The 27,684-nt window shown below is 38.8% G+C and overlaps 1 protein-coding gene across 1 annotated transcript in view; it reads left to right on the top strand.

Annotated features, from left to right (window-relative positions):
• COG3 (component of oligomeric golgi complex 3) overlaps positions 1-25,222 on the top strand; it is a 31,818-nt gene extending 6,596 nt beyond the window's left edge. Inside the window, exons 8-23 of the mRNA XM_010583444.1 lie at positions 1,074-1,154; positions 1,363-1,406; positions 1,614-1,740; positions 2,824-2,915; positions 5,368-5,507; positions 6,798-6,958; positions 9,361-9,466; positions 11,470-11,594; positions 13,235-13,324; positions 15,044-15,164; positions 17,481-17,569; positions 17,669-17,803; positions 18,999-19,074; positions 20,739-20,866; positions 21,792-21,890; positions 23,115-25,222. Of these exons, the coding sequence (XP_010581746.1) occupies positions 1,074-1,154; positions 1,363-1,406; positions 1,614-1,740; positions 2,824-2,915; positions 5,368-5,507; positions 6,798-6,958; positions 9,361-9,466; positions 11,470-11,594; positions 13,235-13,324; positions 15,044-15,164; positions 17,481-17,569; positions 17,669-17,803; positions 18,999-19,074; positions 20,739-20,866; positions 21,792-21,890; positions 23,115-23,144 (1,644 nt within the window). The 3' untranslated portion in view covers positions 23,145-25,222. The remainder of the gene's footprint in view (positions 1-1,073; positions 1,155-1,362; positions 1,407-1,613; positions 1,741-2,823; positions 2,916-5,367; positions 5,508-6,797; positions 6,959-9,360; positions 9,467-11,469; positions 11,595-13,234; positions 13,325-15,043; positions 15,165-17,480; positions 17,570-17,668; positions 17,804-18,998; positions 19,075-20,738; positions 20,867-21,791; positions 21,891-23,114) is intronic.
• The last annotated feature ends 2,462 nt before the right edge of the window (positions 25,223-27,684 follow it).

The raw sequence follows: 27,684 nt of genomic DNA, 5'->3' as shown, positions 1-27,684 counted from the left end.
AAGATTTAAAAATAGTAATAATTAAAAAATCCTGGAAATTGAAGAAGGTGAATTAGGTGAATTGAAGTAGGTGAACAGTAACCTCAGTGAAGGCCAAGGATGGATAAATGGTTGTGTTGGAGAGGCAGCAACCAGCTGGCCAGGCAGCATGCCTTCCTGAACCCGTTTGTGCACTGTACTCTGAATCAGTTGCAGTCCACGCTGCTATCTGTGTTGCCAAATGGGGAGGGCGCACAAGAGAAGTACGGCTACTGTGGGGGTGTCTTTTGGAGATGGATCATTAAGAGACAGAGAGGTTGCAGGGAATACTTGAAGAAAGTATTCAGGAGTTGGGTGTTGTAGGATGAAAACCGTTTAAAGCGCAACAACTCATGAGTTCACGACATGACTCTTTCAGTGTTATATTCCAGTAAGTATTTTTGGGTGCTCCTGCTCATCTAAATATTTCTTTTTGATCAGTCTGCAGTGCTTTGCATTGCTGCAGAGGATAACTGTGATAGGTTCCTACTAGTATTGGCAGTATCATTTGGTTAGTTTTAAAATGGTGACAGAGATGTTAGAGAGTCATTAGTGCTAGAATTGCCTAAGTTCAAGCTGTCTGCCCAGCTATGCTGGGGAGCCACAGGGGGAACTGCGTCAAAACTTGATGTTTCAGTTGAAGCTTGAATGTGAGCTGAATCTTAGCTTCTCCACCCTGGGACTGGCAGGTAAAAGGGAAATTTTGTTCCGTTTTAGTACAACAGATTAAGGAGCAACTATCAGTACTGCTGTGGCAGGTCCAGAGGAAATTGTTGTCTCTAATGGAGAATGCTGTAATTACTGAAAATGTTACTTTTGCTGTAGAGACTGTTGGTTGAAACTTTTGTTTTGGGTTTTGTTCTTCCAGCTGGCTCTATCCAAGTTCTGAAACAGGCATGCCTTTCTAGGTGGAAAGTGGCAAAGAGCTGTCCCACTGGCAATATAAGCATAAAGAACCAATATCCTGTTTTAGAGCCTAATTATCTCAGCCATTAAATACTAGAAGCCAAATATAGTATTTTCCTTTTTAACCAATTACTCATCTCTTCTTTCAGGATCCTTCAGCTGTGCCAAATTCTGACAATGCCTTCACGCTGTTTTATGTAAAATTCAGAGCAGCTGCTCCCAAAGTCAGAGTAAGTAGGCTGGTAACTAGCTGTTAAGAAGGAAGCTATGAAAATGGGGTTTGAATTTATTAGTAGTGTGAATGCAAGGATTGCATATTGTGCAAGTGTGAATGTCCAAAGATTGCATATTGTGTCCATGGAAAAATACTGCAAACTATTTTCCAATTATTAGAAAAAAATCACTTACTGATAGTACTTTTTTCTTTTTATTGGGCAGACTCTTATTGAACAAGTAGAGCAAAGATCTGAAAAAATGCCAGAGTGAGTATGTCTACATAATTTATTTTCAACAATTTTAAGTTTTGAAAATCTTTACTTTTGTTTAAGTACTGTTTAACACATTATTCGTTCAAAAGAAAGTTTTAAAAATTGAAATTACGTAGACCTTAAAGAGGGTATTAGAATGAATTTTGTGTTTAGCAGAAAATGAGCTTCAGGATGCAGTTACTGTTTTAATTTCTTGGCTAGGTATCAGCAAGTTCTCAATGAAATTCATCAATGTTACCTTGACCAGAGGGAGCTTTTGCTTGGTCCAAGTATCGCTAGCACCGTTACAGAATTAACCAGTCAGAACAACAGAGATCATTGTGCGCTGGTAGGTAAAGTAGTCATGTGTTGTGGGGTTTTTGTTATGTTTTAATCCCCTGTCCCTCAAGTAAAATGTACTTACTTAATTTAATAGTTTACACGTAGAATTGTCACTTTTATTTGTGGTTTTGAATCTGTCGTAGTTTAACCCCAGCCAGCAACTAAGCACCACGCAGCCACTTGCTCACTGCCCCCCACCCAGTGGGATGGGGGAGAGAATTGAAAAAAAAGTAAAACTTGTGGGTTGAGATAAAGACAGTTTAATAGGACAGAAAGGAAGAATATACTAATAATGATGAAGATAATAAAAAAAGAATTAGAATATACAAAACAAGTGATGCACAATGCAATTGCTCACCACTTGCTGACTGATGCCCAGTTAGTTCCTGAGCAGTGATCCCCCCCAGGCCAAGTCCCTCCAGTTTCTATACTGGGCATGATGTCACACGGTATGCAATACCCCTTTGGCCAGTTTGGGTCACTGCTCTGGCTGTGTCCCCTCCCAACTCCTTGTGCCCCTCCAGCCTTCTGCTGGCTGGGCAGGAGAAGCTGAAAAATCCTTGACTTGGTCTAAACACCACTTAGCAACAACTGAAAACATCAGTGTGTTATCAACATTCTTCTCATACTGAACCCAAAACGTTACACTATACCAGCTACCAGGAAGAAAATTAACTCTCTCCCAGCTGAAACCAGGACAGAATCATTACAATTTTACTAATATTTTCAAGTAATGCATGTTTTGGGGAAGATTATTCTGTAAAAATTCTGCTCTGCTACAAAACTCACAAAGGAGTGTTTGCAAAAGCATAAAATGTGGTTACTTAAATTTCATCTGAAATGAAAAGGGACAGAAGTTGCACAATGAGCTTGTATTTGGCTAGTAACATCTTTTCAGTCCTTAGTTTTATAGTTGATCTCAATAATTTTGAGTTCCACAAAGCTTCAATTTAATCATAGCTACTCTAGTAATAATACGATATAGAATATAATGATTTAGTATATAATAATAATATCTGTAATACCTCCTGTGGTACTGATGCAAGGAAAATAATTTAATAATCAAGCATTTGCATTTCTGTGAATACAGGTACGAAGTGGTTGTGCCTTTATGGTCCATGTATGCCAGGATGAACACCAGCTCTACAATGAGTTCTTCACAAAACCAACACCAAAACTGGAGTAGGTGGTACATGCTGGTTTTTGTTTTACTGCATGTTGTATTTACTGTGCTGTGATATAGCAGACAATGTTATATGGCAAATAGGGTTGTATTGAAGTGGTTTGGTAAGAACCAGCAAGAAAAAAAACCTTAATCATTTCCTGCATCAGAATTTGATGTTCTTTTGTTTTCTTTTTTCTTCAAGTGAAGCTGATAGTTTAGATTCTCCATAAGTAATCTGAGTAATGTAAATGCTTTGTAGATGGTCTGAAAGAGGTAAAGAGACACAGTTGCTTTGGAAATAGCTGTAGAAGTTTACAGTGCTACAGATCTCAGCTGTTTTTATACTGCCTCTATGCCAATGGTTTGCACAGTCAGTTGCAGAAATGCTTTTCATTTACTTCAGTGTAAAATTAAGCTGCTGAACTCCAGCCATTTTTCATCAAGGATTTAGAGTTAGTGAGCTGCCCTTACTGTCACAGAATATTTGCATGTGGCTGTATGTGGGCTGAACGGAAGGCAGCGTAGTGGACACCTGGCAAGAACAGTATCTGTATCTGCTCTGCCTAGATCTAGAAGAGGGACAGGTTGTTGTCTTCCCATGGTAATTGCATTATAAAGGTATTCTAAGTTTTTACAACAGACCTGTAATATTAGAGCAATTGAGTAGATTACTCCCCTTTTCCAATTTGCTGGTATGTTTTAATAATGATACTTAATTTTGAAATTCGGGCAGGTCATGTTCCCTAGTTATGAAGTTCATAAATAAAGTGTATTCCTATTAATATAACTGAGACACTGGTTTTGAGTGTTGTATTATCTCTAAAATCAAGCGCAGCTTGAGTTGAATAAGTGTAACGGAGAAAAAAATACTGCCCACTACCCTCCCCATCCTCTAAAGCTAAAGGAAGACCATAAATGCGTAAAGCTCACTAGAAATAAGCTGTAGTGCCAGAGTAGTATCAGCCTTTCTCTTTTCTGAGAAATCGAGGTGTCGTGTAGGACATGCTCAGGTTTTGAGATGACCTGACTAAATTGGCTTAAGAACCAATTTAGCTATCTCAGTCCAAATCCTGAAGTAAACATCCCTAATAGAAATCAGTGTAAAACGTTGTTCAGACAGGGATTTCATCACTATTGCTCTTCGCACCAAGAATGAGAATAGACTTCTGATTATTTTTGATTCTTGATAGAAAGTAGTTAACCTCCTCTCATAAGAACTTGCTTCCCTTTTTTTTGCCTACATCTAAATAAAATAATCTGAGGAAAATGTTTCAAATAGTAGCTACTTTATTAGGTTTTTCTTAGCTGCATAATGAATAGCCTCATTTTTTTTCTGAAGTGCTGAGGTGCTCTGAGGACATAATAACTAGGTGTCTGTACAGATAAAAGAGTTTACCAAAAATCTAGCCAAGGGTAGAGATCTGAGGTCGAGTGTTGTATTTAATAATAAGGCTGTTGAAACTTTCTCCTTTGTTTCTGCTTTTAACATGCAGAGTTACTGTTTTATAGAGTTGCTTGTAAAGCTATGGAATACAACAGAAGAGAGGCATTCAAAATGTTTCTTCTGTGAGCATTCTTTTGTGAGCACTTTTTGTCTATACTCTGAAAGGAACTGAAGTGTCCTTGTCCTATTGTCAGACATTCTTAGTGAATTAGAAAAAAAAATATAGTGCAATAAACTCAACAACTGTACCACACTGTAAATACTTAAATATTCTTAGTGTTTATATTTCCAAGTCTAACTGGGGAATTACTTGAATTTTCAACTACTGGTGAAATCTGTGATTAGTGAAGGGAGCATTGAGAATGGCAAAAATGTCTAGGATGAATGCTACTGGTGTCTTGACTAAGATAAGCATCACTTTGAACAGGAAAGGAGAAAATAAATCAAAGGGGGATTTCTGGTGTTTCATATTGCATTGGTATCGTAACTTCAGTTAGGTTGGAAAGCGTGCCCTGCAATGTAGGAAGTTGTAATAGAAGAGGTTACGAAGCTTCTCCTCCTGTGTCCCTCTCCGTGTGATCCTGGTTGTAATAAACTATTGAGTACTTGGAATCAGATGAGCCTTTTCTCAAAGGGAGATTGGGGGTATGATTCTGAGCTCACCAGGAGCATTTCTTTACACAGAAGCCAGGTAAACCAGTTTGTAGTATCTTCCCTTTGTGACAGGTTGAGTTGTTGGTTGTTTTTTGAAATTGTTTTTTTTTTTAAATTTTAAAATCAATTCAAACTGCACCACCATTTTAAGCAGTGGTATCCTACATCTCTTAAAAGACTTTGTAGGAAATCAGGGGTTCATGTGTTAAACAGTCCTTTCTTAAGTCTCCTATGATGCTGTGTTGCATTGTTTTCTCACCCTCCTTTTAAAAATCTTTGCCATAAGATAATCCATGTTTGTGATACAATTTTATTTTGGTATTGCAGGTTCCTGAAAGTGTTTTGCTTTGTTTTATTTTTTTTCTTCATAGTGAACTCTTGGAGAAGTTGTGTCTTTCATTGTATGATGTCCTGAGGCCAATGATCATCCATGTCATTCACTTAGAGACACTTTCTGAACTCTGCGGGATTCTCAAAAATGAGATGCTTGAAGATCATGTGCAGAACAACGGTAACTCATAGATGGAAGCTGATTGTTTTTAACTGTCTTCTTAACTGATAAAATTATTAAATTGCATAGGCAAAGAAATCCCTAGATTTTTTTTCTTTCTAATGGGTCTTCAACATGTCAAAGATGAGGTAAGGTTATTTTAAATAAATTAGTTTTTTTCATTTATAATAGAAGGGTCTGTATTTATGGGTCTGTGTATCTTCATTTAAATTAATGTACTGATGTTGTACAGTCCTGTTTTCTCTGGATTGTACAACTGCAAGCAAGCATCCACCCAGTGCGTATACGTGCACCAGGATTGATTTAAATGAACTTTTCAAATGAATGAATTACTTCGCTTGGTGCTGCTAATGCATCATCCGTGTAGAGCTTTCTGCTCTTATCTGATGATAAAACAAAGGAATGCAAACCTGATTTTTTCATTCTCCTTGATGTGGTGTTTCCCAGGCTAGCAATTGCAACTTCAGCAGAGGAGTTACACAGCTGGTAGAGTTTTTGGAGGTTTGGAAGTGTTCAGAGCTCATAGTCTCATAGAAGTGAGCTGACCGTTAGAAAAAAATCTGATATCTCATTTTTCTTAGTATGACCAATGCATAATGGAATCATTTCACAGTCTTAACCTTGCACCAAGTGATAAACAGAAATCATACTTGGTAGCTGGTATGTAACACAGCGTACCCCTTTGTCTCTGAAGCTCTGCCAGTATTGTGAAGAATTGCTGATTTTCCTGGAAGTGGAATTGTAACACTGTTGGGAACGAGGAAAAAATTGGTGACATAATCTTTCAGCTAATCTTAAGTGACTCTCTACTACTTAAACTCAGGCTGATATAATAGTTCTTAAATTGGATGTGAGCTGCTTTGGATTATCTGTTCTGGTAGGTAGGTAGATGAGTTAGCTTGTCAACTCCTGACAGTCACACTGCAGGCATTGGTTATGATGGAACAAAAGCACGTTGGTTTGATGTCTAGGCAGAAACGCCACTCGACGTACCCAGGTCTCAAATAATTAGAATGCTTAATTCTAAAATGGCGTCTGATGTTATCAGCGTGAGATTGCATTTTCACAGTCTAATGAAAATTTGGGGAGCTGAAGCAACTGCAATACCGAGTTCAGTAGTTCCTTGTTTGTCACAAATTTGTCTTCATGCCGCTGTTGCAAAAATAGTCTGAGTTCATCTGCAGTGATCCAGTTTTGTGGCAGTTCTATATGTGAAACTTCAAACTTTGTGTCTATAAGCTTGTTTTTTAATTAAATTAACGAATTTATGCCTTTTTTTACCTTTGTCAGCTGAACAACTGGGTGCGTTTGCAGCTGGTGTCAAGCAGATGTTAGAAGATGTACAAGAGCGTCTTGTCTATAGGACACATATTTACATTCAGACTGATATCACAGGCTACAAGCCTGCTCCGGGTGATCTTGCATATCCTGACAAGTTGGAAATGATGGAGGTATAGCATCAGCTTTTTTATTGTTCTTGATTGGTTTTCTTTTTATATGCAGTATATACGATTGTGCAGTGTAGTGCTTTGCAGATGGGGTTTTCCATTTCTTGGGTGTATTTAGTATTACTGGGACTATCAAACTAGCACCCACTGATTAAATTATGACCTTAAACTAGATGTCAGAGAACACTTTACATCAAACTCAGTAAAACTGGTGATAGTTCTCGGAGTTAACAGTTTTGTCTAAACCTGAAGCTTCTAAATTTTCTGTCATAGCAGTACATTTTTATTTACTTTCGTTCCTAATAGTAGGCATTACCCAATGTATTTTCTAGTTGAGCTGGAATTGAAGAGAAGCTTTAGACAGGCACAGTTAGCTGCAAGTTTGTTTTCAGAATTACTGGTCAACGAGTGTTTGGTATGCACACTATGCTCAGGCAGTGTGAAGGGAGACTTGCTTGTACCTTCAAATAATTTAACATGGCAGCAATGGGTTCCAGTAGCCTTTTTCAAGTTCTTATCAGTATTAGCCATTTTTGTAGTCATTCCAAGCCCTTTGAGTCAATGTTCCTGCTGAAAGGAATCAAACTACTTCTACTTACTTTAAAAGGTTAATACTATATTGATGAAAGATTTCAGAATGAAACTACTCCCAGAAATAAAAAAGTGGCTGATGAAAGACTTTAAGTTAGTTTTTGACTAGAGCGAACTGCATTTGATATGCAACTGAAAGGTAGCATTGCACAGAAGGGATTAAGCATAATAAAGATCCCCTCGCTAAATAACTGTTGCCATTCACTTTATGATGAGAGGCCCAAGCTGTCAAAGGATTGAGTTGACTAAGAATGGGAATTCCGACATGGACTGGCAAGATCCAGGTTTTATTGCTCTATTCTGCTTTCCATCTACATTCTGGAATAGCTGGTGGTCCTTAGAAAATTGTGGGACTTACTTGCAGCTGACCAGTTGGTAGAGAAGCCGTTGTTTGACTTCAGAATCAGAGCATTACTTATATAAAATGCAGAAGCTTTATAGCTATATATATATATTTTGCTGTGGGCTGGAAGAAATTAACATTGTATAACTGTACCTTATTGTGTTCAATTCTTGCCTGTAAACAGACAAACACTGTGAGAAACTTCTTAGTACTGAACTCAGGTTGCTATAATCTTGTCTTTATACATGTCTAAAGCTTTTATTATGTTACAGTTTATGCTTTGATGAGTATAAGGAACATTCACAGGTTTTTAGCAAAGCATTTACAAATCCTGAAGCTAGTGAGTTTGTAGAATAGTTGCCCTTTATACTGAAAGTTTAAGGACTAACAAGATTTTGAAGACAAAGCAAAAATAGTAATTGAGAAGCCCACCACACAAAATGTAGCTAAATGGGATTCCTCTGTTAGAACAATTAGGGATCAGAAGTTTTACCAGTATAACTGTTAGGAGTGCACCAGCGTTTGTTTGGTTTGGCTTTTTTTGCTAAAACTGTGTGAGTAGAGCAACAGGATAAAAAAATGATTGTGAGAACCTTTTAATGTTAGCTATAATTTCTATAGGCAAGAAGTACAGATACTTAGTCTATACAAGGCCTTGTTTTCTAACTAGGTCCTGTGGCCATTCAGTTAGGAAGAAGAAGAAAGTGAGTTTTACAGTTCATTCTAAATCAAGAAATTACACTGCTCTTCATGTGTCCTCGTAAGACTCCAGTTTTTGCCTGGTTTGAGATTTGTTTTGCTACTTGATGGCTTTTAAACCTCAAAACCTTGCTATTTAGAGAGACCTTCTGTCTGAGTAAATGAATTATTAAAACGTTAAAAGCACAGGGCAGAAATATTTCTTATGCTGTTCTGCTCAAATATTAATGCAGTTCTTTGCCCGTTCTTGCTGCCTCTCGTTGCTTTGAAGCAGATCAAGTAGTGAAAAAGGTTGAAGTGTGGAAGTGTTGAGTAATGTTGGGGGAAAGCTTTTTGTTGAACTCCTGCAGGGAATAAACTAGAGAGTACTTTGGGGCCATCTGCACATATCATTTATAGGAATAAAGCCATCACAGAAATTATCTGTATGAAATCCACGTGAGTGTTGAATTGGGTTCCCCTATTTTGAGCTTCTCTTTCTAGGTGGCTTCACTGGTTATTATTTACAGATCAGTAAAACCAGGCAAAATGGAAGAACATTGCTTTACACAGATCTGTGTAATACTTGTGAATCTTAAATTGATACTGAAATGTTTCTGCCACTGTTTTGGAAACATCTGTCCATTTCTTTTTATGTCTTTGAAACACTGGGGAGCTGAGTGTAGCTGACTCCTTTTGAAATTTAGTATGCTTTTCTCTGTTGTAATCAAAGCAGCATAATGCTGCTTAAATTAATGAGGAAAAAAAAAATGTGGTATATCTTCCTCTGCAGCAAATTGCACAGAGTTTGAAAGAGGAACAGAAGAAGCTGCCATCTGAAGCTTCATTTTCAGATGTCCGGCTAGAAGATCCCGAGTCCTGCAGCTTAGTTAAATCTGGTATGAAATATATCTCACGTTGTCAAATTAATGCATAAATCTCACAGAGAGTGAGCATTAACTTGAACCATCAGTGAGAAACTTGCATGCATCTTAAAGGGTTATTTTCCTAGAGACATTCATAAGAGATTTTGAGGTGAACTTTGTCTCAGGGTTCTTAATAACTTTTTTTTTTTTTGAATGAGAAACAACTGAATCTTGTTCTTTTGGTAGCATTTCTTTGTGCTCCCAGTGCAATCCATTCTGTGAAGCAAATGCTTTTGTAGTTGACAGCATCTATTGTACTTTGTATAAAACTGAGCTTCTGTATTCTCTACTGCAAAGTAGCCCTACCATCAAGATGTATACTTAAGGATGCTTCTGTTTGTTAGCTGTGCTAAGATAAGGGTGGTTTGGTGTGTCAGGCGTGTCTCTTAAATGAATCCTTTGAGCATCTAGGAGTGTCTTTGTGCGTGCCTTTACCTGGGAAGGCAACTTCTTCCTTTGAATGTGTTTCCACTTACTGAAACCAGTTAGTAATTTTAGCTGTTTACAATAATTCAGAATATAGTCCTTGACTTTTAAAATGTGTGAGACCATGTGCCCGTAAATTACAGCGAACTGGAAGCAAATTCCGTGAAACGTGGCTCTTTTGATGCCAGTCATTTGAGTGTTACAACCCTTTCAATTTTTGTCTAAGATCCATGAAGAATTTCTCCCTTTATTTTATCATTTTTCAGAATGGTTAATTTTCCCAGCAGCACCTTTCTCAGCTCTTTGTCAGTTGTTTCTCATATTCCTTTTGATTACAGGGTAGTTTCTTGCATTTGGCTTGCAAGGCCTGCAGAGGTCTTTCTGGCTGTTTCTAGCTGGACTCCACAAATCCCACTGAGAGTGGAGTTCATCTTGCTTCAAGCCAGGTGTGTGGCATTCGCAAGTCCTGTAAATCCCACCTGCATTCAGGAGACGGAAGGAAGCTATATGGTGTAATTTGAAGATAAGTGTCTGAGATAATTGGGATTATTTGCCCTTCACAGGTGCCTCTCTCCCATTTCAATGCCTGCAGGAGTATCTGAAGTGACTAACAAAGAGCCTAGGAACCTCAAACTGACAACTAAAGTCTTACAGGCCTTCTAATTACTGTTGCAATAAATTTATTGTTGCAAAAGGTAGAAAGATATCGCTGAATTATTTTAGACAATTCCCGCACTGATCACAGAAACGTTTCACAACTGCTTATTCCATCATTAGGTAAAACTTTAAAAATTTTACTTTTTTGAATGGTTGCTAATTGGAATCAGAGTTCTGATGCTATTGACTCAGCTGTTTCCCAGGATTTAAGGACAAAATGAAAACAATACAAGACTTCTGTCTGTCAGGTGTTGCAAGAATCCATTTCGAGCATACAGAATTATTACAAAGGTTACCCAAGAGGAGCACGTTTTTATGTTTCCAGCCCGCTCATGACAAAATCGGTTTTGCCATTATTTTTGCAGTTATTAACGTTATGTTTAAACTCTACACTTTCTGCAACTGTTTAATCCATGTGGGATTATCCCCAGCAGAAAGGAAAGCATGAAGAAATAAAATTGATGGAATGTTTTTTTTTTCCTTTTTTTTGCTGAACATCTCCTGTAGGTCCATGATAACTAACCATTTTTTTTCTTTTTTTTCTCCTATGCTTTTTTTTAAGTAATTGTTTGATCATTTCCGCTGTTGAGCTAAATAGTGTGTGTGTGCGTGTGTCATTGGAGACATGCCTGTAAAACTAACTCAGTAAAAAAGTCAAACTGGGCCATGCCTGAAAATGAATTCTTGTCTTTCACAGCCATGTGGTCTATATACATCAGAAATCTAGTACTGACCTGCTCAGAAGGAAAAAACCCCTAACCTGTTTGGGTGCAATAAAATATGTCTTGCTACTGCGGAGTCAGTATAAAGTGCAGTTGATATTGCAGTCTCCTTCTGTTGAAAGGACAGATGGGCAAGTTTTTTCATGGGTGTATTATTTTACTTTTAAACAGGTTCAGCAGAATCCCTTAATCCCAGGCACCAGACCACGATTTCACCAGCAGATCTGCATGGAATGTGGTATCCTACTGTCAGAAGGACTCTAGTGTGTCTCTCCAAACTGTACAGATGTATAGACGTATGCAAAAATTTCTTTATCTAAATTTTTTAAGTGAAGTTACAAAGTGTGTAGCACTGTGTCTAAATATTTTAATGTAAATTAGGAATGGACAATTACTGGCCTCTGTTATCTCTTAGTCTTTTTGCTGCTATCTTCATGTAAAACACGTGAACTGACAAAATTTAGATGATCATTCCAAGAGAATTTTGTATTTGTAGAGTTAGAAAAAAGGCACTAGTTTGTACATCTATTGCTTTTGCTACTACAGAAATACTTCAGTATCTGATGCTCAAGATATGTATCACACCAAAGTCGAGGACTGAATAGGACAAGAAAGAATAGAAAGTTCTGGGTCGATTATAGAGAATGATTTTACTGCTGAAATTACTGGGTAATGTGTTTCTTGCTATGGGCTTTGCAGGACATCAGACAAGGTAATGTTTCTGATCTTAAAAATGGTGACTCTACTACTTCTACATTTTGGAAATGTTTTCAGAAATTTTTTGTGGCTCATCTTTTCACCTTCCAAAACGTAGGAGACATTTCCGAAGTTTAAGACAGTAGGAATCGCCTTGTCTAACAGAAACAAAAGCAGTGTTTACTTCACAAGTATTTTGAGACTTGCCCTTTAGAATCTGATTTATGTTTGTCACCTAATAGCATAAAAGACTAATAAGTTTCTAAGAAACATAATGCCAGTGTTTTTGCTTTTCTGTACGTGTTGTATCTTTATTAGATACATTTAATGCATTTCAAAATATCTTTGGTAGGTGTTATGTGAAACTGCTACCAAGATGCTATTTGCTTAAAAAGAAAGCTGGAAATATTAATACTTTATTGCTTGGTATATCAGTCTCATTAAAGATAAATGAGTATTTGCCCTTGTTTTCAGCCAGACCTTTGGAGATGAAGTCGTTTTTGCATTGTCTGCAAGGCTCATTTATAGTGTGTCTGCACAGTGATTTATTTATTTTTTTCACTGAGAGATTCTAGCAGAACTGGTATGCCTTGCCTGCACCCTGTAGATAGGAGAAGACATGAATGAAGTGACACTGGCAAGTCTTGGAGCAGTCAGGGCTGTCGTGTACGACGTTGGAGTGCTGGTGGAGGCTGTTCCTACAGCTAGCTCAGCCTTACGATCTAGTTGCTGCAGCTTAATGAGTTACTCTTTGTCACCTGGGCCATGGCAGCTGTCATGTTTGTTTACTAACCTGGCGCAAATATGAGGTAATTTGAGTTTGCTTGAGGTTAAGCTCCCCTGAATGATCTCATGGCTATTGCAAGTATAAATTGCGCACACAGATAGTTACCCTGACACGTGAACTGTCTAGTCAGGTTACCTGGTAAGCATTGTTCATGCCATTAGCTGTGAATGCATTAGGTGTCACTGACCATGTTGCTACCTGGCTGCAAATTCAGAGCCGGACGGTGAGCAGGGCATGCGTGAGTGTGTACCTGTATCCACTCTAAGTGCTGTAGCAAGCTTTTGTATACGAATGCTCCATCCTGTCTTAATGCATTTAGATGACATGTTTGTAGTTAACTACTGTGGAGTTTTATGTGCTGGTTAAGCACATCCTTCACAAGCTGCAACTCTTAAATTCTGCTTAAGCTTTGCTAACACCTGTTTTTTTGGTCTGATTTCCTCTTCTCTGCAGAGGGCAGTGTTTCAGGGATTATCGCAAGAGGCCTTATCTGCCTGTATCCACTCGCTGCTGGGAGCTGCTGATTCTATCAGCAAAAACAAGGTCAGAATCTGTGCTTTGGGTATGATTTCTTTTTTTCCCCCTCCCTGTTCATCTAAAGGCATGAAGCAGTTGTTCAGAATTCTGTTGAAATCTCAGTGAAAGCATGTTGCTCTGCCCCGAGAGACCTGATGGATTTGCCAGCTTTTAGTTACGGTTAATGTATTGTAAAGCAAAGATAATGATTCACATGGTAGCCTATCTGAAAAGGTGGAATACAAATCGTAGTAATCGTGTTTACAGGCTGCTCTAACTCATGTGAATTCAATCAAGTGATACCTAAAGAAAAATTTCTGCTAGAAGTCTCTGCTCCCTGTATTTGTTTTCACTGCCTGTTACTCTGTTCTCTTTTTCTCTGCCTCCATTGTTTGAATTTTCAAAAATCTTTCCAAGTATTAAATTCACTGGGAAGATTTGTTAAGTATTCTCTGCTCAGAACTGTCTATTATCAAAAGGTTTGATCTGATGTGTTGCTCAGAATTCAATGCCATTTCATCAAGTCATTTTAATTTTAAGTGTTACTTTAAGTAGTTGGAGTAAGCCTTCGAAGTATTTCTTTCGAGTGTCCTTTGAAAAATATCTGCTAAATGTAGTATCTTTAAAAAGAAATTCAAACCACGTTTCCTTCTAGCTTGAGCAGAAACTATTTCATATGTAATTGATTCAGAGTGCTACAGTTAATTATCCATTCCAGCACTGTATATCGGGTCAGCATTGACTTAAAAGTATTGCAGAGAATGAAACTCATCCTGCAGCAAACCCTAGATAGGTTGTCCCAGGACTAGGATCTGTACCACTTTGTTCTTGATGCATGTTAATTTAACATTATCTGGTGAAATCATACATGTAAGAATAAAAAAAAAAAACAAAACCTCAATAAACCCTTCCACCACTTATTTTTAGTAAACATTTCTATTTGTTAAAACTGCAGATTTAAATCTGATTTCTTCTTTATGGTTTTATTTAACATTTTATCAAGGAGAGTGCTCTTCCAGCTTGCAAAAGCAAATTTGAATTCTTGAGTTCTCCTCCATTTACCTCAATGAGCCATGAATTTCAAAGATTAAAAGCAGCACGCAGTATAAAGCACATAGCTAAAATAACAAGCAGTGCAAAACTGATCGTCTCAGTGGTGTGAACTAGGTGTTGTTTTATTCTTTGTATCTTTGCTGTACTGTTTAGAAATTAACTAAGCTTTGCATTTAATGACATGAGAAAAATGCCTTGTAAGACCTTTGCACAATAGCACAGTTAATCAAGGTCATTACAGAAACATTAACTGTTTGGCTTTTTCTTAATCATTGTAATGATTAAAAAAATTCTGGAACCTCATGTTTTTCAACTATAAATGATATGAATTACAGGAAATAATTCCTGGCTCTTATGAAGAATAAGTTTGTATCTTTCAAATAATGGATACCTGTACTCCATGTGGACATTTAGTAATATGGATGTGTAATCTAATTCTTCTAAGAAATGTGAATAAAGTCTGCTGCTGTAGAGCAATGTGTTAGGAACAGTACAGAAGTGGGATTTGGTGGTCCCAGAGTGTAGTTAATGGCACTACAGACTAATGGAAAAAGCTTGTTAGTAAGGTTATTAGTGTTAATTTTGTTATAGGAAGTAACTAATAAAAGTGGAGGTGTTGAAACTTTGCTCTTTGTTTAATTGTTTTGGGTTTTTTTACATGTAATGCATATTCTTTCTCTTGTTGTGCTGTAGACCCAGGTTGATGGACAGCTTTTCTTAATAAAACACCTTTTGATTCTTCGTGAACAAATTGCTCCTTTCCACACTGATTTCACCATTAAGGAAATTTCCCTGGACCTTAAGAAAACTAGAGGTACTAAACAGTTGCTGGCTACAGAATGGGATGGGATTGTCCTCCCTTAATGTGCCAGCAAAAGTTCTGGGTTTATTTTATGTTCACTTGCAATGACCTGTATGCTTGTTCTAATATCTTGCTTTGTTCTTATCTTCTCTGAAAAAACCAAACCATTCTCTTATTCAGGGTGATTCAAGGTGAATCTAACAGATTCTTTATTTTTGTATGAAATGCGTTCGACTGCTTTTTGCTGCTGACACAACTTATTTATCCAGTCCCTTTTAAGGACAGCTAAGTAATCTACATTTCTTTTGCACAGAGATGTCTTTCCCCTTTTCTGACCCTTTAAAGGAATATCTTTTCTTACAACTGTTTAGCAGGTGAATTTAACAATACATAGTTGACTTGCCTAGAACAAATTAAGATTTCCTAGACCTTTCTGTGAGGTTTTGTTTTGGAAAGGATTTCTTATGTTGCAAGTTCAATAAACAGTATTGTTGAATAGTTTTATGTAGCAGCCATGTCTGTTGTAGGAAGTGAAAATAGAGAGTAGTGGCCCTGGTCATGATTTTTAAGATTGTACTGTGGTTCCTTCATAAAATGCAGAAAAACCCCTCTCAATACATAAGTGAACTGTCATGCACTTGTCAAGTTTATAAAGATAATCGGAAAAATAATTGGAAGCATGTCAAGTTTCTCTCCCATTCCAGAAGAGAAAGCTGAAGAAATAACCTTTCTTTCCTGCCACCTAATGTGCTGCTGTTTTAACTCTGAAGCAAGCAATTCTTACACTAACCATTTCAGCTGTTGCATTTGAACATCAATGAAACCTCCTACCTGTTGAGTAGTTTCTAGTTGACTGGAGGTTAAAGGGCAAATACATCCTTTTGGTGTCTTGTCCTGGCTGACACACAAGTTTTTTCTCCATCTTCATTTAATTGAATAAACTTCTGTGCCAGCCAGTGCTTCGCAGATGGTGGTGGTAAGTAGTGGAAAACGCTTTCTTTATATTGGATGGTGATGGTGGTGTTGAAAAGATGTACATTGCACTTAATTCTTAACGTAGTTTAGCATAGGCCAGTAGGGCTTTTATATTTGGGATGGGTTGTAGAAGAAAAATAACATGGCTAATAGGAGTTTTACTGTGTTCTAGCCAAGCTTTCTGCACATTGATTTAAGATTTAATTTGGGATTTATAGACAAACGGACACTCCTTAATGTAAAAGTCATGCTTCCGCCCAATTTTTTTTTAAAGTAGTATAATGCTAAGGTTCGTGCAACTGAAGTATACAGTGGGGAGAAGTGACTTTCACACTGACTAGCCCATAGGCTTCTGATCAAGAACACAGGCTCTTTTTGGAATCGGTGAAGTTTCTGGGAAATAATTACGAGAACAAACTGAATCTTTCTCTGTGGTCTCCTTTAACTGCATAGGAGTGCAGATTCTTAGTTCAGTGCAAAATGTACACGTCTACGTATCTGGTGTTCCCTCTTTGTTTAAAGCTTTTGACAGCACTTCTTTAACTCTTACGTCTTGTTTCCCTCCCATTGTTTTATACAGCAAGAGGGGTGCAGAATTGCTTCTGAAATGAAAAAAAAGCAGATGGATGTGTAGGATGATAAATGAATGACATTAGGGCAATAAGCCATTCTGAAGCTGTATTGACAATTTTCCTTTTCCCCAATTTGACTAGATCTCAGGTTGACAACATCCTGTTAACACTATAGGAATAATTTCAATATCTTGTGTTAATTACAGACATTGTTGCTTTTCCTTCTTGGGACTTCTGTAGAGACCATAAACATGAGTGTATATCAACCTTGATGTTTTGTTCTTCAGTCCTAACTAAAATAATTAAGCCCGGAGGAAAAGAGTGCCACTTCTAAGTTATTTCATGCAAGTGTACTTGGTTTTCCCAGTCAACATGGGCCAAATTCTGCATATTGTTTGTAAATGCTTAACTACATAGCTTATGTAGAAGTCTTTCACTTGTAGATAGAGTTACAAAAGGAAAAGAGCTCAGACAGTTTGCATGCTATCAGCACTACGGCTAATATCAGCCATTTGTTAGGTTCATATAAAGTATTTATCTGTTTAGACTGTGCAACTGTTAATTCAGGTTTACTGTAAGTGCAATTAAAAAGTAGTGGGTCACGCTTTGTGTGCTTCTGTGCATGTGCACTTGTGCATCCACACCTAGTGGTAGTGGAATCATTAACGTTATGGTCCTAATCAGCTAGGCTATTTTTTGTGTGTAAATGAGTGATTAAAGTTTTTAATTTCTGGAGCTGAATCTCATTGACTTAAAGCATGAGTAACTTTCTGATTCACAGATGCAGCATTTAAAATCCTGAACCCTAAGACAGTTTCAAGATTTTTTAGACTAAACAGCAACAACGCCTTGATACAGTTCTTACTGGAGGTAATATGGAGTCTTACTGCATTAAGAAAAATTGGGTCATTTAAGCGGGTGGTGATCTCTGGCAGATAAAAAGGAGAGAATTGTTGTCTTCTGTTCAAGGGTACTCCAGAAATCAGAGAACATTACATCGACTCTAAGAAAGATGTAGATCGTCATCTGAAATCAGCTTGTGAGCAGTTTATTCAGCAGCAAACCAAACAGTTTATAGAGCAGCTGGAGGAGTTCATGACAAAGGTACAGACATGTTGTATGTTCATTAACATTACTGAAATACCGGTAGGACAAGGGAATTAGTATTTAAATTGGGTATGGGAGAAGCTGCTAGTTCTGTCTGATTAGTTGATGGCATTTCCCATTAGAAGGTCATGCTTCCCTTTAAGTTCCAACAACAATTTTCCAGGCATTTTTGAGATTAATAGGTTAAAGGAACATGACATAGTTTGGTTTTAAAAGCACCCCTTATGCTCTTCGATCAAGGAGCTTTAATGTTTCATTGAGTTGAAACAGGTCTGTGAAAGTTGGCAGGAGCTTTTCTGTTTGCGGGAAAACTCCTACCTTAACTGAATTTGTAAGCCTTCAAAAACAGTCTTGGGTCGTGCATGTTCTTGAGGGAGGTCTTAAAGCATGGCTGTGAAGCGTGTTAAAGTTTTGTTTTCAGCATATTTTACACCAGTGAGGTGCTTGCTAAGCAGGACTTTCCTCCCAAGTCCTGTTTGTGACAGAAATTCCTGATAGAAGTTGGTCAGAAAGATTAGGCATCCTAGGGGATGGGAACAAAAAAGATGTCTCGTTACAGTACGCTTCTTGCTCAAATGTGCTGTAGAGCTCAGGATTTCTAGGCATCTTGAGAAAACCACACAGCAGGATCTATTACTTCTGGAAAGTGAAAAGTGTGATGTGGATCCTTATGTACTGAGAAGAAGTGGCATGGCCTCTCAGAAACTGGGGCTACAGCATTGCGTGGACATCACAAATATCCCAGCTGCTGTTTTTTGAGAATTTAGAAGATTACAGTATTAAATTTACTGATGCCTGTCATGCTGGGGTGAGCCTAAAATATAAAGGGGTAACCAGTGAGATTGATAGATTGTGCAAGTGATCCCAATGATTCATTGGGAATCTGGGGAGTTTGACTAACCTCCTTAAGTATAAATCTCTTTTGAGGTTTTGTATCCTTAGGTGCCTAAGCGTCTTTGTAAATGTAATCCCATTTTGAATTTTACTTTCAAGAAGTGGTCATGGTTGTAATTTTCATTTGCATTTTTGTCAAGCTGCTTCCCTTGTGTGTTGTTAAATCAGGGCATAGAAGAGAGAGAGCAAGGGAGATTCTGTACACTGCAGTATCTGAGACTTGTGCAATTGTTACTTGGTCCCTTTGTTGTGAATTCAGCTGAAAGAAACATCATCTTGTTGGTTGTCCTTGTTTTAGGTAGCTGCTTTAAAAACAATGGCCACTCAAGGAGGTCCCAAGTACAGCCTTTCGCAGCAACCTTGGGCGCAACCAGGTATTTGCTTTGGTTTATATTCATGTTGTCTCTGAAGTGCTTGTAGGCTAATAAAGCCATGATTGTTTCCTACTTTGAGATGACTTCTAAAAACTTCTCATCAAATGGAGAAAAAGACCCTTTCCATTCACCATTTTTGGTAGAACTATATAAGCTGCATTTATGGGGCTCGAGTATTTCAGAATGTCATTTGTCTCTGTGCCTGACTTCTAAAACACAGGAATCTGAAAAGCAGACCAGATTAATTTGGACTGTAAGACTGTGATTGATTTGGAAGAATTCTAAGTACTTAAGAACTGTCTACCTTTTTCTTGAAAATCCTGGCTTCTATTTTTACCTGTGTGCTAGTTTAAATGTCTTAAGATACCTCTAGATCAAAACCCGATAAACTTCAGAGTATGTATTTAATTGGTGCAGTAGATGAATGACTCGAGTATTTCTCAAGCTGTGACTGTTCTTGCATGAAAACAGCATTTCTGCAACTGCATACGGAATGTGTTTAAGGAATTATTTGATTATATTAAGATAAAGCTTTTGCTTTTGTAGGAAAAAATGAATCTGCATTGAAGCTTTTATTGTCCGTACATTTGGTACCTACTTCCTTTTCAGTTTTCCTGTTGCTATGCAAAAATGGAATCCAGCTTTGTTTCCCTTTTTCTTAAGAATTCAAATGTGAATGCTTCATACAAACATTTGGTTCCTGGGTTGTTTTGCTTTTCACATCACAAAGTTGTGCTTCTGGGTGACACTGAAAAATCTGATTATTCCAATTCATACATTGGAACCTTCTGTTGCATCATGTTCTTAAAATGCAAAGCCGGCCACATTCATTCATAATTCACTGCTGCTCCATGGGTCAGACACTCTCAAGGGCTAACTTGAGCTTCTACTTAACATCTCCTGCTTCTTCAGGAGTATTTTTAATGTTTGTTTGGAGATAATTATATGTATAGAGGCAGATCTAAGCAGAGCTTCTGCTGTTTCTTGGAGTCATTTGTCTGGGAAGCAGGAGTAGGCAAAAAATTTAGATGCAGCAGAAATTGGGGGGAAAAAAATAAACATAGTATATTAACTTTGGTACTTACATGAAATGTACTTTTCCCCTGCCCTTTAAGCAAAGATCTTGTAAAATCATTAAAATACCTAGCAATAAAGAAAGAAGGTCTTGTCTGAAAGAGGATTCCTGCCTGGTTGATTCAAAGTCCAGATGGCTGTGCAGCCTTTCTTCTTACAGATGTGGACTGTGGTCAGTAAGGAGAATTTATGTTATGTAGTTCTCTTTACTAGCACTGTTTATTTCCCAGCAGTTGCTTTTCCAGGCAAGTTTTCTAGGGGGGAGCCTGTGGAGGACTTGTTGCTGCTGGAAGGCTGTGACTTCAGGAGCCTCAGGAAGATGTGGCAGCTTGCAGAAATGGGTTAGATGCATTTTCTGCCAGCAGAGAGAGGCTGATGTCTTGAGTAGGTCCCAAAAGAAAAGCCTTGTCTGGCATGTTGTGGTCATATGATGGGTTGATGCTGCACAGCCCAATCACCCCCTCTTTCCCTTTCACACAAACCTGTGGTTATGATCAGCCCCAGTAAAGTGGAGGTGATATTCTGGAGTGTAGATTTCAACTAACAGAATGCCATTTTAGCCTGTTAAGCGTATTTTCTTTTACTTTCAGCAAAGATCAACGATCTGGTCTCTTCCACTTATAAGACAATAAAAACAAAGCTGCCATCAACGTTACGAAGCATGTCGTTATACTTGTCCAATAAAGATACAGAATTAATTTTGTTTAAGCCAGTTAGGGTGAGTATTGTTAGATGTACTTCAGCATGCTTTCCTGTAGGTGTTGGGCCTTCATTTAGTTAGACTTTAAACACATTTTGTGGGATCATTCACCTTGTATTTCTGTGTGTGTGTCGTTATGTGAATAATACATCTATATAAATATACGTATGCATGCATATATTTATAAGTGTATATATGCAGACACACGTACATACATATATCTGTATATCTGTAGAGTTATTCTAGGCTACCAGTCCAGCCAGTAAACGTGACAAATACCATGCACCAAATAGCGAACAGACTATTACAGTCGCTGTGGTGTCCCTGATCTGAGAAGCTTGTTAAAAAGACATATGAAATACAAATAAATAAATGTAATACTATGTTTTATAATGATATGTTTAGCTTAAAAAACCCAAACAAACAAACCTAGCTGTCCTGCTCTCCATTGTACTCGGCCTACATAACATACACACGTTACAGGGAAGTAACCGGTTCTGTTCATTCTGCACATCTTCTGCTTGGCACCACATGAGCTGCTATACAGAATATTAACTCTGTCACAGCCAAAACCAGTACAGTTTGGTCAGTTATGCATGGGCAGAAGCACTGGAGGCAGAGAGGATGGTACAGATTCAATGGGAGACCCACTGTAAACCCACCAGAAAGAACCAAGCTTGAGTTTTAAGCTTGCAGGTTAAGTCTGTAGGACTCAGTGTTTCGGCTTAGCACATCTTAGCTGAAGTTTTTATCTCACAGTCAGTGTGGATTCCTAGTGGTTGTTTTGGGGCTTGTTTTAGAAGGAAAGCTCTTAAAGCTCAACCACTTCTCCCTACCTGGTCACTTCAGTAGCTATTCCATGTACATTGTGCTTTTTCTGGTTCATGTTTGAGATGCGTTTTGTGTTTTTTAATATTGAGGTTTTTCTTCTTTCCTTTAAAAGAATAACATTCAGCAAATGTTCCAGAAACTCCACGCTTTGTTGAAAGAAGAATTCAGTAATGAAGATCTCCAGATCATAGCTTGTCCTTCAATGGAACAGGTATATATTGAAGCTCCCTGTTTTATCAGTTGCTCTTTCACATGATTGGCTTTTTTAAACATTATTTTTTTCATTTTTAGTATTTTCAGTGTTCAGAATCTTTATTTATTTATTATCACCCTTAATCCTGGATGATTAAACTCAGGGCTTTATCTGAACTCTAGCCTTTCAGCTAAAAGGGGGTTTTGTTTGGTTTTTTTATGAATATCTAATAGAGTTTTTAAACTGAAGGTGGTGATTGATGTTGCTGGGGATTGAGTTGTACAACATTGTGGCAGAGTCTTGCTGTTTCTGGGCTTGTCTTTTTGGAGAGATGTCAAAGCTAGTGAATACGCTTTAAAAAAGCCCATGCGTGTGGAGGCAGTCTTGCTTTTGACAGATACAAAAAGCAGCAACTTTTACATTAGGAAGCATGCGAAAGAATTACAAGGGTTCATTTGAAGTAAATTGCATTGGGAAAATGTGCAGATGTTTATGAAAATGTAACCCTACATGATAAGGTCTTTAGTCTCACAGATGACTGGGGTTAAGAATTCTTTGTATTAGGTTGCTCTGACAGAAACCAAGTAGGTTTTTAAAAATCTCGCTTTGACCTTAATGGTCCATGGAATGTGGATAGAATCATGATTATCCCAGGATGCCAATATTTAAACAGACACTCGGATTAGAGGACGTTGCCTGCAGTGAATGTGGCTACAGGGATGCAAGATAACTATCCTGGAGCACAGAGTGGGAGTGATGCACTGGAAGGAGGTGGGGTTATCCTAGAGGAGATGGCTTCCTCTAATTGTTGATCTGTTAATCCTTAGGATCGCTTCTTCTACAAACTGAAGTGTATGGGAAACCGTATTGTAATCTGTGGGAAACAAGTATTGCAAAGGATCCCAAATGTGTTTCAGATCTCTAAGATGAATGTTAACATTTTTTGCCAGTGCGCATATTTCTTGGAATTCCTTGACAACGCTGAAGTCATCCTAGAAACTTTGATACAGTAGCTTGTGACTGCTGAAATGACTAGTCAACATGGTCAGCAATTGCATTTTAAAAAGCCTGTGAGTAGGCATTTGACTGGAAATTTTGCCCAGTTGTTTTGTACCTGTCTTCTCCGGGTTCATCTAAGACTCCATGTGCTTCCTGGGAATCCTGTTTGAAGGTTAAAATACAGGACATCAGTTCTGAAACTTAGCTGCTCTGTCTAATGTAGGCTTTGCTTTTGTCTTTCAGGTGAACTTACTTTTATCAATGTCCAAGTAGCCCAACAGTGGGGCTGTTTGAAGTAAACTTCAGCTGAATGCCAGGCAGTGAAGGCAATGCAAAGACATTCGCTTGAAGTAAACGGAGGATCCCACTGTGCAGTCCAGTCTGCGTCAAAACTATCCAGGCTGCTTAACCCTGTTTTAGGAAAAAAAAAGAAAAAAACAGTTTTATTGATATGTTAAAGGTCTTCCTGGTCATTGGCTTGAGAAGTGGGGGGAGGAAGAAAACAAAACAAAAACCCCTTTGCTGATCACTCCTATGGAAGCTCAGTTACTGCCTTATCCAGATGTTTTCAAAGTTGAAATCCTGTTTTTTTAAATGTAAAAACCTTTCTTGCTTTCCTTTAATAAGCTGATGTATGCAGTGAAAAGCCGCACTTTTCAAAGACGTGCTGGAAATAAAGCGCAGGGAATCAAATGGGAGCGGTAATAGATATTTGCAAGGCTTGGAGATAAGCCCATTAGTATGACAATTTGACTTGAGCAGGCATGCTCTGATTTTTCTTTAACTCTCCCCAAAATCCTGGTAATTCACCACGTGCTTGAACATAATTCAGAGGTTTTTAGTTGGGAAGACTTTATTTCCCGCATGTGAAGCATTTCTTGAAACACTGGATATGCTGTTTTTCTTACACTGGTGTGATTGGGAGCTGTGAGGTCAGACCTGAAGTTTCATGCTCTAACCTTCCTCCATGTAAAGAATCTCAGTTCCTTTGGATTTGCAATGGAAAGCTGTGCAATGTAATTTCTGGTGTTTCTGAGGGAACTGCATGTTTTCAGATGCTTTACAGCAAAGCTTAGCATTGAGATTCTCAGGTCCTTAGTTTTAGGTTAGAGTTGTTTTTTTGGCCTTACCCAAGATCAGATGGTGGTGTGCATTGTTTAAAATGTGAACTGGGACTGGAACTTGTACAGCCTTTGCGCACTGGAGTAAGCGCAAATAACGGGGTGTGGGGATGCCAGAAATTGAATGTGCAAGCCTGTCAAATCAGCATTGTCAAGAGAGGATAAGTACTTGGTAACTGGTAACTAATGCACGCCGTTCAGTATGCATTAATTGGTCATCGTTTCAGAAAGCTGAATGCTAAACACTTGGCCATTAATGGAATGAGACACTACTAGGAGCTTTAGGGTGTCCGGGTGTGTAAGTCTTTATTGTGCAGCACTGCGAAAGAAAAATGTGGTGACTTACGTGGCAGATTTTTAACTTATTTATAAAACCTGCTCTTTAGTTTTAGAGATGCAGAAATTTCCATGCACATCAGTGGTGTTTTGATTTAATAATTTTCCTGTTATAAACCGTATAGCTGGAGACTAAGATGGTGGGTATTAAAGCTACCACGAGAAGTGTTGCAGCAGTGGTGCTGAGGTACATAAATGGTACTCGTAGGACCTTACATGACTCCTTAAAAATTAACTAAAGGAACTAACAAGGAAGAAAGCTTGCCCTTTTTACTTATGTAGAAATACAGGCTGTAAAATAATGTCCAGTGCATTGTAATATATGTATATTTGGTTTTTATAAAGTTTTACAGGAGGACTGCATGGTCGCTGTATAGAGTTATGACTGACTTAATAGGGACATTGTACAGAAAAGACATGAAGGGTAAACCATTGCAGTAGTCACTCTTGTGCTTGGGATCTTTTTCTCTCTTAGAGTACTCAAACAGCTCTAGGACAGCTGGTTGAAAGATTAGAAGAGCAATCAGTTTATACAGCCTGTTTGCTAAATGAACATTTGTTTAAACCTGTACAGTTTCAGATATTTACGTTTACAAATAGTGTAAATACTTTCAAAAGATTAATTTAAGATGCTTTATATTATCTGACTAGAAACTTGCCGTTTTAAATTTTTTTAAATGAAAATGTTGCCTCCTATTTTGGTCCAAGAGTAAAGCTTTATTCTGTATCCTGAGGCTTGTCTGTCAAGATAACTGTAATACAGAGACAATAAACATCCTTGTAAGCACAAGCAGTGCATCGCTGAGAAGAAGTGTTCTTTTTTAGCAGTAAGAGAATTGACTTTATTTGGCAGAGATGTATACCTGAGTGCTGAATGTACAGCTAATTGTTGAAGTAATGCCTCTTTATGGTTATAATAAAAGTAAATTTGTATTTTCTTTACTGACAAATGATATTGTGTGACTAAATGGTCTCTTGGCTTGCAATTTTGTTAGGGGGGCAGAAATCGCAACTGTAATACAAGAACATATTTTAACTAGTTGGCTTTTACTAAGAGAAAACTTGGGAGCTGGTGGCAGAAAGCACAAGTAGTATTGTATTTGATAGCTGTTCTTGTTGCCTGGTTAGTCACAGCCTCATCTACCTGTAGTTTTTCATTACCACATATGGTTCTTCTGGCTGTTGGTGTTGTAGAAGCACATCATCCAGACACTTGGGGTTTGTCCCCTGTAACGTCCGTGTGAAGCTTCCCTTCACCCTCTGGGTTTGACAATGTCATTTGAATGAACTAACCTAAGGAAAAATGCTCTTTTCTTGTGGAATTCAGCTTCTCTCTGCCTGGTGTGGGGCAGTGATGTGTGACCATTGCTTCCTAGGTGCTTGGAGTCTCCTAAAGAGGATTGGCCCTTTGGATTACATCCCTCGTAAACGAAATGAATGCCAAAGCAGCTGGCCAGGCATTCACACTTCTTTTTGTACAACAGTGATGCCCACAGCATAGCTTATGCTCTGCTGGGTGTTTTCCAAGCAAAACCAATTGTCCCTTCCTCAAACTCTGCATGTTTGGTGTTGACAAAGGGATGTGGGTAGGAAAAGGGGAAAAAGTCAGTGCTGCTGCAGCAAATTATGCGGTGACTGCAGGTAGATCCAGCCCTGTGTCCACAAACACTGCTTTCTCCTACCCTCGTGCATTTTTATCCTCACTGAACCCTAAAACCAAGTCAACACTGTGGAGAAAATCAGATCTTTGGTACAAAGACCTCTGAATAGAACAAAACCGAAAGAAAAAAAGCATCGGTTGGCCCCTTACAGTGGTGGCCAACCATGCCATTAAGCTATCTGCCACCAACTGGAGCCCTTAAACCCTCATCTTCCCTCTCCTGGATTATCCCCGGTCCCTGTACCCAAGCTGTTGTTCGCCATCCCCTCTCCACCAGCCCTGGTGTCTCCGGCTGAGAGCCAGAGCAGGCTCCTCAGTCACGCTCGGTACAACAAATTCCCAAAGTCCAGTTCATCAGCTGTAGGAATGAAGCCATCTCCTTTGAAGTACTGCACATTTTGACATATGACCCCACTGATCGTACCAGGATCCCTCAAGTGCTTTCAACCGAGACGAGTTTGGTGTTACGAGGACTTGATGTACAGGGAGATGGGCATCGGGAGCTTGAAAAAAGGAGCTTTATTTTCATCGCAAAGTGACCGTTACCTCCTTGACGAAGGCAAAGTTGATCTGAAATGCTGATGTAACTGCTTGCTGCGAGTCTTAATACCTTCGTTTCGGTATTTTGTGCAGATAGAAGATGATGAAACACGAGGTGTGATATCACTGAGAGAGGGGTTGCCAAAAGCACCGCAACGCTGTCTGTATTTTGAACAGCAGGTTCCTGAGCTGAATCTTTTTAGACTGAAGGAAGAGCTCCTCTTCGCTTTCTGGCTGCTTCAGCAGGTGACTTGTCTCTGGGTCTTTTAACTGCGAAAAGAGCCCGTCCAAAGCGAAGAGCGTTAATGCTGAACCCCCTGAAGCGGGGCAGCATCCCTTGTAACCCAACCTTTCATGCTTACCCGTGTAGCGTGTTCGGGGTGCCCTTTCCCTCCATGCCCATGGAGCATGATAACCCTACGGCTTCCCTTGGGAGGCGATCCTCTTCCAGCACACATAGAAGGGGACTGAGGAGCTAAACTCACGGTTCTTGCCTCCTTTGGTGGGAGTGGGCTGCCCAGAAGTGGTGGGGCAGGGAAGATGACTTCCTTACCTAACGTAGCAATGGGTCCTGGGAAGAAGTCTGAATTTTGGGGATGGAAGAGGAGGTGCCAGAGCTTTACGCTTCCACATACTGACCTTGAGTTGTTGCCACCTTTCTGAATAGCTCCCCCAGATACCTGTTTCCATTAGCAATACATCTGTGGGCACGTATAGACTTATTGCTATGAGGGCTGTCAACATTTGGTTTGTGCCTGCGTCGGGGAAGACAAATCCTTCGCCCTGAGGACACAGCCCCCAAGCAAGCGTGAGCTCCCGGTGACGTGACCTGCGTTTCAGGGCTGGCCGCTCGTGTTTGCATCCAGTGGAGGACGGGGATGGACACCAGTAGGCTGGGACGGTCACAGTGGCACCGAGCAGGGCTGAGCCCTGGCCAAAACAGCATTTCCACCTCCAGGGAAAGGTCAGAGGTGGAAATTTGAGTGCCAACAAATACTAAAGGATTTTGGTGCTCCTCTCCCCAGATGCTCGTTTCATGCTAAGTGAAATGCTGTTTAGATAAAACCAGGAGCTTTGTGTTTGTATTGACATTTAATATAAATGTTTTGAAAAGAAATAGTGTTTCAGAATAAATTTGCTGTTCTTGCCCTTTAGC

The sequence above is a fragment of the Haliaeetus leucocephalus genome, unplaced genomic scaffold (assembly GCF_000737465.1).
Source record: "Haliaeetus leucocephalus isolate CR32 unplaced genomic scaffold, Haliaeetus_leucocephalus-4.0 Scaffold897, whole genome shotgun sequence".
Taxonomy (NCBI): Eukaryota; Metazoa; Chordata; class Aves; order Accipitriformes; family Accipitridae; genus Haliaeetus; species Haliaeetus leucocephalus.
This window is presented reverse-complemented; position numbering and strand designations above follow the sequence as displayed.